This window comes from Protopterus annectens, chromosome 4.part0, assembly GCF_019279795.1.
Source record: "Protopterus annectens isolate FY-2018-M chromosome 4.part0, PAN1.0, whole genome shotgun sequence".
In the NCBI taxonomy this organism is placed as follows: domain Eukaryota; kingdom Metazoa; phylum Chordata; order Ceratodontiformes; family Protopteridae; genus Protopterus; species Protopterus annectens.
In genome coordinates this window covers 696,958,481-696,977,550 of record NC_056733.1, presented here as the reverse complement: position 1 = coordinate 696,977,550, position 19,070 = coordinate 696,958,481, and the positions used below count along the sequence as shown (strand labels likewise).

The 19,070-nt window shown below is 39.2% G+C and overlaps 1 protein-coding gene across 1 annotated transcript in view; it reads left to right on the top strand.

Annotated features, from left to right (window-relative positions):
- Positions 1 to 2,899: 2,899 nt before the first annotated feature.
- LOC122800280 (uncharacterized protein K02A2.6-like) overlaps positions 2,900 to 19,070 on the top strand; it is a 247,206-nt gene continuing 231,035 nt past the window's right edge. The window contains exon 1 of the mRNA XM_044069768.1: positions 2,900 to 3,060. Within this exon, the coding sequence (XP_043925703.1) occupies positions 2,900 to 3,060 (161 nt within the window). The remainder of the gene's footprint in view (positions 3,061 to 19,070) is intronic.

Below are 19,070 nucleotides of genomic sequence, written 5' to 3'. Positions count from 1 at the left end.
TTTCACATTTGTGGACTTACTATTGTTTTAATTGGTGCTTACATTGCTTACACCATGTATGCTATATTTTTCTGCCTTTGGTTCACTGGAGGAGTATGGTGGTGGTGTGCTGTTTAAGGTTTCCATTTATTACAGCAATGTCTCCGTAGTTACCAGTTTTTTCTAACTGACCCTAGCCAAGAACTAAAACTCCAAGAAAAAAACTTAAAGGTAGAACAAAATTTAAAACAAAACAAACTGTAATAAAATAAAATAAAAGAAAACAAAGGAAGTGCCTAAACCTTAAATGGAGAACTTAATACAGAGTGGGAGGCAACCCTTGCAAAGGGTATGGGGCTTGTCCCCCTCAGAATTTGTGTTGTTAAGTTTGACATTTTTGAAAGTTGACTTTATTTTTCTGATGTTTGTTAGTTTGAGTAATGTCAGATTATCAAATTACTACATGTCCTATTTGACAAAAAGTTCCAAGTAAGTCTGCATTCATGGGAAGAATATACACAGATATAGACAAGTATACAGCTAAACGATAATCTGAACCAAGTAAACTACAAATAACCATTTAGTACTTCAGAGAGTCTCAGAACGCTGCCATGGAAAGATCGCAGGTTCCTCTAGTTAGCATCTTAATGCATTCAGATTGGTTGTGTCACAGATGCTTTCAGTTTTGGATTAGCAGGACTTGATAAAGAAGAAGTGGTGAAAACAAAAATAAAACTCATGTTTCCCTTTTCCCTGAGTTTGTGCAATCTCAGAATTAATATATGTAGAAATGGAGGTTGACTTTGGGTCATTATAATCATAAAATGGAAAGTCATAAAACCCAGATAGCATCTGGATACATTTGGTGTGATTGGCACTGTCAAATTCACTACTGTTTCACTTAATTTAGTATAGATGTCTAGTCTACCTTAAAAAATTAACACAAATAAGAGATTTAAGGGGTATTTACCTGTGGGTTGGTCCGTTGTATGCCTTCAGTCCTGAGGTGCCATTCAGTATATAAAAATAGCTTTATGTTACAAAAAGTACTGTTATAATGTATGCATATTCTTACCAACTGCAATATAACACTGCAATATAACACTAATTCTGTTATTATTGTTTTTAATAACATTTTTAATTAGCATGTCAACAGAGAGACAGAGTGCTTAATTACTGAAATAACTCGAGTTTCAAAATAATTAACTGCTCAAGTTAATTTGTTGTATTTTAATTAATTTTCACATAGAAAAACAAGTATCTGAATTTTTGCTGATGGGTAATTTTTTATAATGAGGTTGATTTCTCTTTAACGTGCAAAAAAATAATTTTATGGTGTGGCTTTCAAAGACAAACATAGTTAAAGTCCATGGGGGTTATCTGGGGGTAATGTATGTGTTAGTGTGAAGTCAAAGCAGTAATTTTTGAAGGTTTTTGTTTGTATTTTAAGCTGCAATCTATATACTTTCAAAAGCTGTAGTTTAGTGTTTTGTTTTTTAACATTACAAAGCAATTACTTGGAAAACAATATTTTTCTTCCACTAAATGTTACTGACCTGATGTAATATGCAAGGCTGCTGTGATACTCAAAAAGTTAATCACAAAATTAATTGAACTGGATATGAAAACTGATGATTTAGCTAACAAGACAACCTGTGTCCCACAAATGCAGTTGTTAACTGAAAGGAGTGAACATGTGGACAAGGCTGTACACACTCTCATTCATTTCACTCACCTTACGCACTTTCTTGCAGCAGTGGTTAGTATGTTTAGTGTAATATACCACATAACTAATCTCTATGTGACAGGGATAGCAGTGAGCATTTGGTAGGACTGGATGACTGTAGGCCTACTAGACTTCCAGGTGTCTGTGGAGTTCTGGCAGCAGTTAGGGCATGCTAGTAGAAACTTCCGTACTTTCAAAGGTGGGGAAGGGAAATGAGCTCAACACATTTGGGTGTTGCCATTAGATCTTTAGATGAAAAATGCAGACTTTATACAATAAATTTAGTGGTCTTCTATTACTGTTAGGTGGGGTATATGTTGCCTATTTGTTTTCATAAAAATAGAATTTTGGAACAACTGAAAGCATTGCTGGGGTCTGGGGATACAAGTCAAAGGTTTAGGAAACCTTTACTGAAAAAGAAGTAAAGGAAAGTGAGACTAACAGAGAGGAGACCGAGTGACAGGAGAAGGGAAAGACAGAGAGAGGAGAGATAGTGGAAAGAGAGAGATAATATGAACATGCAAAGAGAGACCACCATCTCTGCATTTAAATGAAGAGTCTGCAGTTTCACAAATAATATAGTCGATACATTTGAGAGTATGTAGGACAGATACTCTCTAAGAGTCTTACTAGTATTATTGGGTAGATGAAAGAAAACAAAAGGGAACTATTATTTATCAGAGAAATTGCAGAAGTCACCAGAACCAGCAGTAGGTTTAGTCTTGTTAAATGTCATGCTACAGTCAGTATGGACAAAGGATGTAGCACAACTCTCACCTACCTGCTCATAATTCTGTTTTTTTTTTATGCACTCTAAACTGGGTCTGCAGACATGCAGCGTCCTACCTTTGTTGTGAGAGTAATATGATTTCTGGGTATAACTCACCAGTCTGGGCCTACACAACTGCACAGTATTTGGAAAGCTGGGGGCATAGTAGTGATGTGTGAGAACAGGGTTATGCACAATCTAATAACTAGAACTTTGTTTGGGCTACAAGAGTGATATGTAGCAAAGGCATTTAAAATCCTGGAATCTGCAGATAGAGCTCTGTGTGTAAAGCCTTGCACTGCAATATTGGTTGTTTCATCTCATACAAAGTAATCTTCTCCTGGAAGGATTAGGACCATATTGCCCTTCTAAACATGCATTGTTGTGTGGTGAAATCCAGAGTCAGAGGCTTCCATTGTGGAAAGATGCTTATACTTCATCCCTTTTTTAATCAACAGGTACAGCTTACTGGCCTGGATACGTTCTGCTCATGGGTTTTGCAGTTTTTAAAGAAAGCCATTGTACAGATGTTCCCAGATCACAGTGACAAGCTTGCAGACAGGGCAGTCCTGCATACTCACACGTGGTAAGCCTTCCTCCAATTACTACTTCTGCCTTCTCATGCATGACTCAATATTGCTGTTAATGCTATGATTTTTCTAACTTATTTCATGAAAGAGGCTCCCACATGAATGCCTGATATGAACAATAAACCAAGTGCATGTACAGTGCATCAGAGTGCAGTGAGAAAATTCTGTATTGCAGTAAAACTTGGCATTGTTACCCTGTTACTTAGCACTTAAAAATGTATGTCTTCAAATGTTTCCCTGCATAGATTTATACACTTATTTTCAGCTATTGTACTCTAAAGTCATAAAAAGGCCATTTTAGATGAATTTTGCCATCTCCAAGCATAATGTATACAGATATGTGTTGAAAACATTATTATAGACTTATTTTCTAATGCCGCTGAGAGGTTCATGAAAAATACATACCAAGCTGAGAACATCAATTATGTTTGGCTATACCCAGGTGCACTTTACATCTAGAGATGCAGTGAGTGAAAACAAGAATGATGCTATGATGTAATTTTTGTACTGCTCTTATCTGGCAGTGCTTTCACATTTTCAGGTGAATGTGTCAATGACTAGTTCCCATGGCTGTCTGTGCATTGGCTCTAGGTGATAGTTACTGTTGCTGTGACAACACACCCCACCCTATGAACAAAATGGGAAAAAGGTGGAAGATGCTGTGTCAGTGGGTTTTTCCAGATATGTTTATGTGTTGTTTGGTGATGTACATGTATTTAAGTGTGCTGAGAATGTTGACAAATCTGTGAGCTTAATGCTGAGTGCTCGACAAGGTGTTAGTAGAAACAGTATGATTATAGTGTGATGCCACTGCTGTTACAGTCTTGTTGCATAAAGAAAGATAAATAAATTTTTTGTAGTGTAACTTAGCTTCTGACTGATTAACGTTTTTCGTCATTGATTTCTATGTAGGTACTTGAAAGTAATTCATTTATATATATTGACTGCTTTTCATGCGTGTGCATGCATTTTGTTTTGATGTGTGTAGACTTGTAAATATATGCTTGAAGGAGGGTGGTGGTGAACAAAAGCATGGTGTGTGTGTGTGTGTGTGTGTGTGTGTGTGTGTGTGTGTGTGTGTGTGTGCGCGCAGACATGAGCTCTCCATCTGCAAAATGCGTCATATGCTGATACTTTTGTCAGAAGGGAACACCTTTTGACCTTTTGAGGTTCTTACAGAGGCAAACATGGTTTCATATCTCAGTGAATTTCAAAACTAAGTATATGCACACTATGTAGCTTTTAATTCAAAGTGAGCTGCATTTTGTTTCAGAGATTGCAGCACCTTACGACGCTTTAATATCAACAAGCTTTTAAGTACTGCGCAGAAATAAAACAACACTGCATTAGAAGATTACAAAAAAATAATAATAACAGTAAATTATTTATTTATTTATTTAGTGATCACGAAAGTCCACTGGGCCAGAGACCCATTTTCAGTGGAGGCCGGGGGAGAAAAGCTCCATTTACAGCAATATACATTTTAACAGATCAAAGTTTTTACAACATGATAATGTTTACATAATAAAAGTGTACAAAAGATATATACAGTGATCCACAGAATATTAGGTTTTATAAAATGTGCTGATTTGTTAGTAGTAAACATACAATAGATAGAGTCATAGTAAACAGTAGATACATTCATAGTAAGCAGATACATTTATCATGAGCAGTTCTTATTTTTGCATTGAATTACAGTCTTTTTGCAGATTAATTACTTAAGAGTGAGAAGGACCATATAAGTCAGAAAGTATGAGTCAGAGAAATCATAGATTTTGTTTATGGAGGTCTATGGTTTTGGGTGCAAGGACAGATATGATTGTTAAGAAAATGTCTTTTAATGGCAGATTTGAAGATTTTTATGGAGTCAAGTTGTGTGATGCAGGGAGGTAGGGTGTTTCATAATTTAGCTATGGAGTGGGAGTATAAGCTTTGATCAGGTGTTATATTGGGTTTGTATACATTTAAAATCAGTTTATTTGAAGACCAAAGGGTCCGGGAAGGGATGCAGGATTGTAGCATAGAGTCAGGAGAAGGGCAGTTTTCTGAGTTGTAAATTAGTTTGTGAGCAAGAGTTGGTTGGGTATAATGAAGGTAGTGGGGGAATTCAAACTAGGGCACCTTGTTGGCTAGGCTTACTTAGGCCCTTAGGCCGATAGCTTAGTACCTACCTATGAACCTATTTCAATTCCTTAATGACCTGGCAGTGGTGTGTGTGGCTCAGAAGGCCAGAAACAAATTTTGCAGTTTTGTAATAACATACTTGAAGTTTATTACATGGAGATGTGTGAAGGTTGGTAAAGATGGGGGATCCATAAAGTAAGGAAGGAAGTAGGGGGGGTATAAGCCAGTTTTATTTTTATGTGTTTATCCGTGTAGAGTTTTGTCTATAAAGTTTGCCTTGTTTAAAATGTGTTTTTTTATTGTATTAAGCATATGCTGTTTGTAGGATAGTTTGTCATCCGTAGTAATGCCTAGTAGTTTTGCTATCTTCACTGCTTCAATTTGTGTCTTATTTTGGGAGTAGATTTTAAAGTCTTGTGGAGATAGTTTTGTTGAAAATAGTAGGAGCTTCAATTTTTTGGGATTTAAGAATAGTTGTGCTTCATTTAGCCAGATCTCTATGGTTGAGAAGTTGTTTTGCATCATTTTAAGAGATCTGGGAAGTTGCTAGAAGTGGGTATGATGGTAGAATCATCTGCATATTGGATGAGTGAACTTTGTACAGAAACTGTATGAAGATTACTTCTAATTACATTGAAAAGAAGAGGCCCAAGAATGGATCCCTGGGGGACTCTTGTTTTATTAATCAGATAACCAGATTGATTGTTTTGCCATCTCACAGATTGTTGTCTATTGTCCAGGTAGTTGGAAAACCAGGTAAGGGTATGGTCAGAGCATCCTACTGTTGCTAGATGCTGGAGTAATTTAGTATGTGATACTGTGTCAAAGGCAATAGACTAGAGTCCAAAGATTTGTTCACAGTATCAGTGAAAGAATGTAAGGCTGTAGTAGTACTATGTGCAGGGTGGACGCCATGTTGTGTAGGGGCAAGGAGATTATTATCAGAGGAGTTTCAGTAATTGAAAGTGTATACACTTTTCTATTCTTTTAGATAATGATGAGAGGATGGAAATGGGTCGATAATTAGTTAAGTCATTGGTATTTCCACCTTTATGCAATGGGGTTAAGATGGATTTCTTCCAGATTTGAGAGACTCTAGATTCTAAGATAGATAGGTTAATTAATATACTGATGGGGTAGGCAATTGCTGTGGCACTAAGTTTCAGGTATTCAGAGGTGAGGTTATCGTTGGATAGGGAGCATGGCCTTAGTTTAGTTAGCAATTTGAGTACTAGAGAGGTAGGCACAGGTTTTAGAGAGAATAATGGAGTTACTGAGGTATTATTAATGGGTTCCTTGTAGAGTGTTGGGTGTGAGATGGGATTCTCATGAACTGAGTTTGTTGTGTTTGTCATATTGTTGGTAGTTTGTTTGTTGTTTGAGGGGGTTCTTTGACAAGTTTAAGTATCCTGTCGATAAAGTGGGAGTTGAAAATGTAGGCTATTTGTTGTGGCTCTTTATCAGGAAAAGGGGATTGGCTTTGTATGGTCCCGGGATTAAGGAGAGAAGAGACTGCTTTCCAAAATTTTGGGGGGTTATTGCTTTGACTTGATAATTGTTGTGAAAAATATTTTTTATATTTTGTCATTTTTGACTAATTTTTTGGCTTTGTTACAAAGCTGTTTGAAGTTAATTTCATTTGCCTGTTTTTTTTGTTTTTATGCTATTCTTTCCAGGCACGGTCTCTGGAAAGAAGAATTTGTTTTGTCAGTTTTTGTGAACCAAGGAGCATGATTAATTTTTGTTCTTTTGTTTTGAATGAGGACTAAGCATTTAGAGTATCAAGGAAGATCTTGCTAATATAGTTTACAGCATCTTGTAGGTGTAGTATTTTTAGTGAGGTCCAATTCTGAACTTTTGGTGAGGCAGTGAAAGTTATTTGGTTAAAGCTGGTTACGTTTCTTGATATTCTATAAGAATGAGGTTTGGGTACTTGAATATGGGGTCTGCGGGTAAAGGCTGACAAATGGTCACTTAGGGTATCAAGGAGGGTGCTGCTATTGGAATATTTGTGTGGATCTGAGACTAGGATCCAGTCCCAGGTGGATTCAGGTTGTTTCTTTAGTATTTGTGTAAGGCCTGTGACAAGTTGTGCATACCTATATAGGTTAATACAATTAGTTGGGGAATTTAAGATTACGTTTTGACAGTTAAATGTGTCTCCTAGAATGACTGTTTCATTGGATATGTTATATGTTGTCCATGGCAGAAACTCTTCCAAGATAGGGATGTTTTGGCCTGGGGAAATATATAGTGCTGCTATGTATGAATGTTTAATATTATTAATTTGTAATGATGCTAGTAAAATTTCCATGTTGCCAAAGGTTGGAACAGGCTTGAGAAAGGAAGTGATGGTTAAGGAGTAATGATAGATTAAAGCACACCCCTGTCTTTCTCTTGAAGTCTGTCTTTGAGAAGGATATTGTAACCAGTTGGAACTATTTCAGTGTCAGCTATATGTGGCTTGAGCCAGGTTTCTGTAACAGCTACGATATCGGGGGTATAATGAGACAGCCAGGCATGAAATTCAGTATTTTTCTTACAAATATTCCTTGTGTTGATTGATATTATAAATAAGTTTTGAGTGTTAATAGTTAAAGTAGGAGATGGAGAGGGGGTATGGGTGATATTGGGAGAGAGGGAGGGTCCAGGGTTTGGATGGACATCGTCACTTTGAGATAGTAACAAGAGTTGACTAATAAGGTGGGAGAAATAGAACATTTTAGAAGTGGACCTAGGAAAAGTATAGGGAATAATTTTAAGTTTGCTTTTGATAGAGAGGGCTCTGAATTTGGTGAGGTATGTATTGCTATATATGAATAAAGAAGCTGAGATGTTAGAGTAGCTAGTTATATTGTATTGTGCTGCTGTAGTTAGGGTAGCTGTTTTAGAAAATAATGAGGACTGCATCCACAGGAGAGAGGTGGTTTGAGTTAGTATGAAAAGTGGAATGCTGAGGGAGAAAATCAGACTACCTGACAGAATGGGGTTGGGCATTTTGTAGAGTATTTGCTATGGGATATAAGGTAAAAGTGGAATAAGTGGTATTAGGATGGTTGCAGTTTGGAGTATTAAATGCACTTGGTATGTGATACTTGGGTGTGGTTAAGAAGTGCATGATTGGATGGTGAAGGAAGGGGGAGGATACTTGGGTGTGGTTAAGGAGTGCATGACTGGATGGTGAAGGAATGGGGAGGATACTTGGGTGTGGTTAAGAAGTGCATGATTAGATGGTGAAGGAAGGGGGAGTAAGAAAAGTAAGATGCTGAACTGTAGAAGCAGTCATGTGATGTTGTAGTCAAAGTAAACTTTATTGTCATTCAGACTATACGACTTGTGCATCACTGAACAAAATTTTCCTACTCCGTCTCAAGCTGGAGGCATTTCCACATATAAACGATCTACAGTACAACAGCTACTGTTGACATGGCACACAATTATTTAATAACTCGAACTACTAGACTTAGTAATTGCATTTTCACGGTAGTCATTATTCCACTGTTGCTTTACAGCTTTTGGTTATTAGACAAAAATTAATTTAAGAATGTCAGTGGAGTTGTTGCACAAAAATATTATTGCACATAAAATAAGGTACTGTTGTTGGGATTTTTCAGCAGTCTTTTTTCAGAGTTCAGAGGTCAACATGGCATGGAGTTAGTATGAGTTTAGTAGCCCCATTACCTGTGGTAAGAAGCTGTTATTGAATCTGGCTGTTTTGCATCTCATACTGTAGCATTTACCAGAGGATAAATAAGTGAACATTCCATGGGCAGGTTGGGTAATGTCTCAGGTTATCTTGTTGGCGCTGTTGAGATACCACGACAGGTATATTTCATGGATGGCTAGGAATGTGGTCCCAATGATTTCCTCTGTTACCTTAACCACTTTCTGGAGGCCTTTTTGTCTGAGGTGGAGCAGTTACCATACTAAGCTGCAATACTGTCCGTTAGTATACTCTATGGTGCCTCTGCAGAAGGTAGTAAGGATTGGAGAGGGGAGGTTTACCTTCCTCATCTTTTGCAGGAAATTAAGGCATTGCTGTGTGCTCTTTACAATAGCAGTAGTATTAATGCCCCATGTTAGATCATCTGTGAATTGTACCCCCAGGAATTTTGTAGTTTCCACTTTCTCCACTATTTTATTGTGGATTGTTATGAAGAGTGTGTTTTATGCCTTCTTCTGAAATCAACAGTGATCTCTTTGGTCTTGTTCATGTTTAATGCGAGGCTGTTGTGGCAGTAGATGATGAGTTGACTAACTTCCTCCCTGTAGGCTGATTCATCATTGTTGCTAATGAGACCAATGACACTTATGTCATCTGCAAACTTGATGATGTGGTTCAAGTTATACTTGGTCGTGCAGTCCTTAGTCAACAAGGTGAACAACAGATGGTTCAGGACATAGCTCTGAGGAACTCCCATGTTCATAGTGATGCTCTCAGAGGTGTTATTACCAACATGTACAGTCTGTGATCTGTCTGTGAGGAAGTCACAGTATCCAATTGCATAGGGGAGTGTTTATTCCCAGTTGGCCAAGTTTCCTTATCAGATGTCAGGGGATGACTGTAATGAAGGCAGGGCTAAGTCACATAACAGTTTTTCTTTTCCAGGTGGGCCATGGATAAGTTAAGCATCATTGATATAACATCTTTTGTGGAGCAGTTTGGTCACTATGCAAACTGTAATGGATCTAAGAATGCAGGAAGGTTGGATGATATATGGTCCTTGACCAGCCTCGCAAAGCACTTCATTACTATTGAAGTGAGTGCTATGGGGACTTCTTAGGTATAGGTATTATGGTTGTAGTTTTGAAGCATTTGGGTACAATAGCCTGACTTAATGAGATGTTGTAAATATCTGTAAGAACTTGTGTCAGTTGGTCAGCGCATTCTGTGAACACCAGTCGCAGGATATTGTCAGGTCCCGCCACCTTCCTTGGGTTTATTGTGTGCAGGATTCTTTTGACATCAGCAGGGTTGAGACGGAATACCTCATCCTTTTGGTTTGTAGGGGCTTTCACTGCAGTTGTGTTATTTCTTTCTTCAAACCTATTGAAGAAGGTGTTGAGCTTGTTGAGGAAGTCGTTATTGTCATTGTACTGTGCTGACATGGACCTGTAATCTGTGATGGGTTGTATGCCTTGCCACAGTCACCATGAATCTCTGAGGTCACTGGAGTGGCTCTGGATCTTCTGAGCATGTGCCCTTTTTGCTGTTTTTATTTCCTTGCTGAGGTTTGCTCTGGTTGACCTAAGGGTGTCCTTATCTCTCGACTTGAAGGCAGTGTGGCATGCCCTCAGGAGCTCATACACTTCACTTGTGAGCCAGGGTTTCTGGTTTGCTCTTGTGGTGCTGCTCTTGGTGACTGCCACATGGTCCACACACTTTGATATGTATCCTACTACCATCTCAGTGTACTCTTCCAGGTTGGTATGCTGATCTACAGTGGCAGTTTCTTTGAACATGCTCCAGTCTGTGCATTCAAAGAAATCCTGAGGTGCAGAGATTGCCGATCTCTTATTTGTTTCTTGGATGATTTCTGTCTGACTAGTAATGGTCTGTAGGCTCTAGTTACTCGTTACTCTGTTTCAAAATGGTGCCAGCAGTTACAAGTGAACTAACATCAAAATAAAGCAAAAAGGAGCTATTTCAAGAAAATTGTCATATGCTTTTTGTGCAATAAGTTCAGATTTGACTGTGTCTGGTAACCTTTTTTTTGCATTATTTTGAATTTACTTTTGTACCTAAACAGGATGGGCAGATCTAAAATAGCTGGTTATAATGATCAGCTCAAGAATTGAACTGATTTTTTTGGTTAACATATATATTTTTCAGTCTATTCCCAAATGAAGAGGTTTGGTATCTGACCTAGTCTCTGACTAACAGGACTGGATTCAATTATAGCACTTGGTGATCAGGATTGGGATGTGGTGCAGTCCATCATGATAAGGTTTGAAATCTGGTGCATTCCCTGAGGGCCCAAGATCCAGCCTCATGTTTAATAATCAGGTTTATGACATAGCAAGTCCCTTGCAAAATGGAAGAATCAAAGTCTAATGTCATATTACCGGGTCCAGAATCTGATCTAATTCCCCCATAATCAGAATCAAGTGCCATTCAACTCTCTGATCATCAGGTCTAGAATATAGCTCAGTCCCCAAAGATCAGTTCTGAGATCTGTTTGAGTCTCATGTGATCAGATCTAAAATCTTGACTTACTCCTGATGATCAGGTCTGGAAATCTGTCCTCTTCATTGTAATCAAGTCCAGGTTTTGATCAGTTCACGATGATCAGGTTCAGAATCTGTCTCTTTTCATATGATCAGGACCAGGTCATTGCCCAGTTGCATATGTTCAAATCTACTCCTTCGTGGTCTGGTCAGTGATCAGTCTCTTTGGTCTGGTAGGTCATATTTTATTCTGTTATAAGTCATTCACATAAGAAATCTTCTTAAAGCAGCCGCAAATACCCCTTACAACCCATTTGTTGGACTTGCTTTTCTTCCATTATTTTTTTTTCCTGGCTGCAACTTAAGCATTGTAGCCCTTAAATTCTGTGAGACCAGATCACAGCGACACTTTTTTCCTTAGAAATTTATCTTTTCCACCTGATTCATTTGATGACAGCTATAAAATCAAAGTATGTATACTTTTCTTTCCCTGCGTATTATTATTACTATTATTATTATGCAATCTGGTTGTATATACTACTGATACTACTGACTTCATTTTATAATGCCTTTCCAAAGTTGCTGAATGCCCCTTTTGCCTTTTCGGACATATTTACATCTACTGTATCACATACTGAATGCTTGGTCAGCCCTTCTTCTTACTGCTATTTTTGTGGTTTCTTCATAGTTTCAGTATCCAGCACATAAGCAGTTTCATATGTTGTACTGCTACACTATACTAGTATTATTATTGCAACTTACTGCTTTCTCTGATGCTTTCAGTGTCATTACACAAGTGGGCAGCCCACCTTAGTTTTCTATTTAAGGCAGTCTCCTTCGATAAGAGCTACGGTCTTCCTTCAGTTCCTGTTGTTGATTGATATCCAGACATCCTGTTCTAGGTATCTCAATGTCCTTACACCTACAAACTATATTCAAGATCTTCAGAATTGTAATTCTTTAAGAAAAATTTCCAGTTATTCTCACTGTTCATTTTATATGGTTTAAACTGCTGTATTTCTTTGTACTAGCCTTTTCCTCTTTAAAACTTTGTTAGTGTTACCTTCCTAATTGAACAGTTTCTTTAATTTATTTTCTTGTACCAGCTTTATCCTATTCTGTATTGAGGGGGATGTGGAACATGTTGCATTAACCAGAAGGCATAAGGCAGAGGACCAGTCCTGACACACACACACACACACACACACACACACACACACACACACACACACACACACACACACACACACACACACACACACACACACACACACACACACACACACACACACACACACACACACACTCTCTTATTCACATGTACGCTGTAACTATGCCTATAGGTAATCTAGAGAACAGTCGTTTCATCTTTTTCTCATGCCTTTAGAAAGTGGGAGGAAAACAGAGCACCCACTGAAGGAAGACCCATGTAGACACAGGAAGGGCATGCAGCCTCTGAAACAAAGTTACCCCAACCAGGAACTGAGCAAAAGAACTCATACGTATGAGACTGCTACCCATGAATGTAAATATATCAATCTGCCCTATTGAAATTACAAAAAAGTTACAAGGTTTTTCAAATAACCATGTCTAATGTCACCCAGGTGCTGAACAATTCAAACTTTAATATCCGTTCTCCTTCACACAGAGTGTTTTGATGCTGATTGACTTTGTCAGATGATGTTGGAGTTCTGTGTATTTATTCATGATAGTAATGTGTTGCTGTTATCTCTGAAAGAGCTACTGCCTATGTGTCAAGGATCTTTACTGTTAATTTAATAGATATTATACAATAAAGGCTCACTACTATTCAAAAGTGAGCACTCTGATTGGACAGCCAAACCAGCATGCCCATTGTAAATTGACGATACAAAAAGTCCAGCCGCTGAAGTACCAGAGAGTGGCCCGACTTTCTATTGGCATATGCTGAAGCTCAGAGTAAAACATAAGAAAAATCAAGTATGTGCTACAAAATTATGCAAATATAAACCTACCTGATTGTCCTTATATGCTTACACTGTCTGTCATAAATCTCTATTTTTTTAATAGTTAAAAAAAAAACTGCAACAGAGATTCTGGTTTCTTCATTTGCTTCTCCTGCACTGATGTGTACTCCAAGCATGGGAATGTAAATGCACTACTTATGTGCAGTACATCAGTATAGGAAATGCAATGCAGAAGAAGACTGAAGTGCCCTGATACAAATAATTACTTTAGAAAGGCAAGCAATTTCTTTCTTAAGTAATGTAATTGTATAATAGTAATAATCCACTCCTATTTATGGGTATATCTGGGTTTACCCACAAATGACCTTGTTTAATCATTCAGACTTCGCCTTCCTGATCAAACCACACCAACCATGGGTAAATCCTGATAAACCCATGCACAGTTGTAGATTATTGCTTAGTTATATTTTAATGGCATTATGGAATATTGTATAGTTATTTTAATGAGTGAGCATGTTAAGTGTATGAAGGAATATACCAATAAAATTTATCCAGCCTGGTAAAATGATTCTGTCTGCACTTCATACTATATGTACTATAGTGACATGTCAACAGAAGCACTACTAGATACTCAGTCGAGGCATACCCAAACTCCAGGGCCATTAGCCTAGTACACACCTATGAACCTATACATGTACACTTACGAGTTGTCAGTCAGCATGCAATGAGTATGACTGTTTAATGAACTGTACTCTGAGAATCAGCAATGTACCACCATTTCAGTAGACGGTGATGGTATACAGTGTAGGTGTCTCTGCATTTTCTTAGGACTTTTAATCATGTTGTAAAGTTGATTTGCACATGCACCATCTTCTCATCTTTTATGGAGGAACATCTTATGTTCATCGTATTGATCACTGCTGCAGTAGCCTTAATGGCTGGCCACCTTCAAAGCTTCTGGGCATGTTCCACATGACAAGTTTGGGTGTCATGCTCTTCTGAACTTTATTGCCGCTGAAGAGTATGCTCCTCTAAGGCTTTCAAAGATCAGTGGTTGGCTTGGTGTTATTCTTGTGCTGGGCAGATAAGTTCCCTTTATGGAAAAACCTTTCACTTAAAATATAGTTTTGTGTTTTAATGGACTGTCACAGCATTGTACTGTATTTTTAAATGTGAGTGCTCTTTTTTCCTGTCAGTTTAAAAGTTGTGTAAAGGATCGGAAAAGCATATTTTGTGGAGAAATTGTGTTTATTTTACTTTTTATTTTGGGATGGCAAAGCATTTTTAAGCTGCATTTTACTGTGTTTTTCTGTGTAAAAAAAGTGAATTTTAAAGACTTGTAGTTTTTACTTGGATTTGCTGTTTGTCTTCCCTGGGAAAGAGGCACTAGTTTCAGCTTGACTATGGAACAAGCTACCAGTCCCATGCTAGGTCCATCTTTTAGTCAGAAAAAGAAAAAGCTAGGCAAGTAGCCTTTGCCAACAGTGACAGCAGGCTAAAATTTTGCCTGAGTCGCAGGTGGGTGACTCTGTTGTGGCCATCTGTTGTACTTCAGATCACTCATCTTTTACCCTGGATCCCTGTGGTGTAGTACCTACAGCCAGTATGGACCAGGGGTTACCCATGTCTTTGCATCTGTTGGGGTCCCATCTGTGGGCAAGGGAGAGCCACTTTTGTCAGTCCTGGGGGAGGGAGCGGGGAAGTCTTCCCTGTTGTGTCAGAATGCTGTGCCCATCCCTGGGGAAGCTGCCGCCGCCATTAGTAACACAGTTGGCCCCATTTTTCCTGTTAAAAATAAACCTAAAATTAAGCATGTGTCTACTACTCCTCATAATTCCACAGACAGGAGTAGTTTACTGGACCTGGCTTGGCTCCCTAATAAAATATTGGAGATCAAAATGCTGAGCACTGACATGTAGACAGAAAAAGACCAAAAACACAAGAGAAGCTTCTGGTGTCATTCTAAGGGGATCCAGTGTCTGTCTGCCTGGGATGACAAACCATGATGCTTTGCTAGAGATGGCCTGCACCTGTTGCCCTTGGGATTCCGGATACTGGCTAAGGCTCTTGCCTCCCCTATAGTGCCTTTTTTAGGCAAAGTTCAAATGACAAATTCACCGCCGTAACAGGTACAAGCAAGCAAAATCTGAGGGTAATGCTACTTTATGCTAGAAATCTAAACCACAAAATGCACTCACAGAAGGCACTCCTTAAAATGGAGAACATCGGCATCTGTGCAGTGACAGAGACCTGGTTCAAGGCTCCATTACCGGGCTATAATTCATACCACACCTTTCGGCCACATAACCTGGACTGAAAAACTAAAGATGGAGGCGTGTCCATATTCATTAAGGATATCCACACCTCCAGGCTAGTTGCTCAGCATAATGCATCTGAGATTATCCATGTGCAACTAACTCTGGGCAAAACCACAATCCAAATTGTAGCTTGCTACAGATCCCCCACCATGCCCCAGGATTCCCACTCCTCATTTCTTGATACACTGGAAAATATTAGGGTACAACCTAACATCCTAATAATGGGTGATTTTAACTACCCCACCATTAACTGGGAAAACTACTCATGTACCAACTCTTGTGCTCAACGTTTTCTGGAATTCATAAATTCCAATGCCTTGGATCATCTTATCCACACCCCCACCAGGGGCAGGAATATCGTAGACCTGGTCATTACTAACATGGGCAACCAGTGTTTCACACCAGATGTAAATTCCTCGTTGGTCAGATTCGACCACAAGCTAATCACCCTAGACATCCATATCCCACCCCACCCCCCATTAAGGAAACCACCGTAAAAAATTTCTCCAAAGCCAACTTCATGCTTGTTAAGACAGACGTGGCAAATGTCACGACACCCATGCTGACGGACAATAGAGGTACGACTGCTGAATCCTATACAAATGCACTTTATAAGCACTTACATGAGTGCATGGATCATGCATTCCTTAACAGAACAAAGATGCTATCCTCTAAAATAAGGAAGCCAATCTGGTGGTCCCCTGCCATGAACAAACTCTACAACAGAAGAAAGAAACTGTTGCAAAAAAAGAGTAAAATCCCATGACTGGAGGAACTCCGTGGTCAGCCTCAGTAAGAAGCTGAGATACCTCATAAAATCCTCCAAAGCTAGTTATAAAAACAAAATCGCCACTGATTCTAAACACAACCACAAAGCATGCTATAGCTATGTCAAGAATCTCAATGGCAACACTCAGATCTGCTCTGAGTTGCAGCACAATGTCAATAAATATACAGAACCAACTGATATTGCCAACATCCTGGCAGATAGGTTCAGTGATAACTTTACCCCTCTCTCACCCCCTAAAGGGCCCATTTCTATACTGGAAGAATGCAAAGTTCCTGTAATCACGGCTGCACAGGTAAAAAATACACTCTCCAAAGCCAAGAACACAGCATCCATGGGACCTGACAACATCCCAGGCTGCATTCTACATGAACTACAGAACAAACTGGCACCCCAGCTAAGTATCACGTTCAATCATAGCCTCACCTCAGGCTTTGTGCCCACTGAATGGCACACAGCAATGGTTATCCCACTCCACAAAGGGGGAGCCACCACTGACCCCGGAAACTGCTGCCCCATTAGCCTGATGAGCCTGGTCTGCAAGGCTGTGGAACGTATCATCATGGAACTTATAAACAATGACACTGGTAATCTCCAAACTCTGGACTCTACCCAGTTCGGGTTTGTAAAAGGCAGATCATGTCTCCTAAACCTGATAGACTTCTTTGAAGCGGTCACCAAAGCTGTAGATGAGGGTAAGGTGGTCCACACAGCCTATCTAGATCTCGCCAAGGTTTTTGACACCATCCCCACTCTGGAATTATAGATAAACTCACTAAACTAGGTATAAATCCCTATGTCACAAGATGGGTTGCCAACTGGCTCACTGACAGAACCCACACTGTGAAAGTAGCAGACTCTAAATCCAACTTCAGACCAGTGACAAGTGGAGTACCACAGGGTTCAGTCCTAGGTCCTCTCCTGTTTGGTATCTACTTCTCTGAAGTACAGGCTAACATAAAAGGTCTTTGGCTAACAAAGTTTGCAGATGACTGCAAACTAGGAGCCATAATCAAAACTCCTAATGATGTGGACATCCTACAAAAGGGCCTCACTAAGACAGATGCCTGGTGTAAAAACCATGGCCTCAAGCTCAATGCCAAAAAGTGCATTGTCATCCCTTTTGGTGAAAACTTTGTACCCATGAACTACCACATAGGTGGTAGTTTACTTAACACGGAAAGTGTGATGAGACCTTGGGACACAGGTGGACAGTAGTCTCTCCTTTGATAATCACAACGCCACAGTAGTCAGGAAATCCTTCTACGTGGCACACCTCATCACAAAAGGTTTTTCATCCAGGAAAAAAGAGGTAATTGTTCCCCTCTACTCATAACTCATTAGACCCATTATAGATTACAATGCTCCTTTTGGTATGTACCTCACAAGACATCTACAACAACTGGAAAAGCCGCAGAAATACCTCACAAAGAGGATTACCAGCGTCAAACAGATGCCCTACGCAGACCATCAAAAAAACCTCCAGCTTTACTCTGTCACATATCGCCTACTCAGAGGCGATCTCTGCCTAACATACAAAGCTATGTCAAACCTAGAGCTGTTGGACATGCTCCACTTAAAGAAATTCCTATCCCTCCGAGCTACATGCTCTAGGGACCTAAACCTTGTCACCACAATAAACAGAACATGCTGGAGGGATAGATTCCTGCCCCAGAGACTTCCCATACTCTGGAACAAACTACCTATCTATATCAAACAAAGCTCCTCATTAGCACTCTTAAAGAAAAACCTTGATGATTGGATAGGAGATAGGAAATTCACCCCGGAATCACTTCTTTGGCTCTGCTTGACAGGGGCACAGAAAAATAATTTTCTTGGGTGGCAAAAGCCAGGGTACCATTTGGCTAGGCTTATATAGGCCCTAGGGCCAATAGCCTAGTACCTACCTATGAACCTTTAAGAGCAAATCTCAAAAATTGCTCTTCTCCTTAAAGTTTCTTTTTGTAGGAGTGGAAAGCTGCCCCACACCCTCCCATGTTGGGGGCAAGCTCCCCGACCACTCAGAACTTATATATGCCATCTCTGAGATTGCTGTACCTCAAAGAAAATGGAATATTCTGAGAAATTACATCTTGAACTTAGTATATATAAGTCTGATCTTTTGGCCATTTAGACTTCTTATTTTGGGACTCACTTTAGCGGGTCTCAACATGTTAAATGGTTATTGTCTGGCTCAATGTTTATTTCAGGCTATTGATCTTTCTTGTAAAGTAGCTTCTTGTAAAAGAAAGAAGGGTTTCTCTTTTTCTTAAGAGATTCTGAACAGGAAGATGAAGGGTCTGATACTGGGTTTTCTTCTCCGATTTCTGATTCAGATTCAGAGCAGAGCTCAGTTTCTGATTCTCCTTGTGTAGGTTTCTTTTTCTCTGAGACTATTGCTAGAATGTACCAGCTTTTTTAAGTAGGAGAACACTGAGGTTTCTCAGTCTCTCATAAAATATATTAGTTGTTACAGAAGGAATATCCAGAACTATACCCATTCCTCCTGTTCTGTCTGCTTGAGAGGATGTTTGTGTTACTGCCTGCAATTTTCCTGATAGTCAGCCAGCTGCCTCTAAAAAGGTAGATGGACGTATAAAGTTCCTTAGCATTTTTTTAAGTTTTTATACAGTATTTCTAAACATGACCCAGCAGTTATAGCT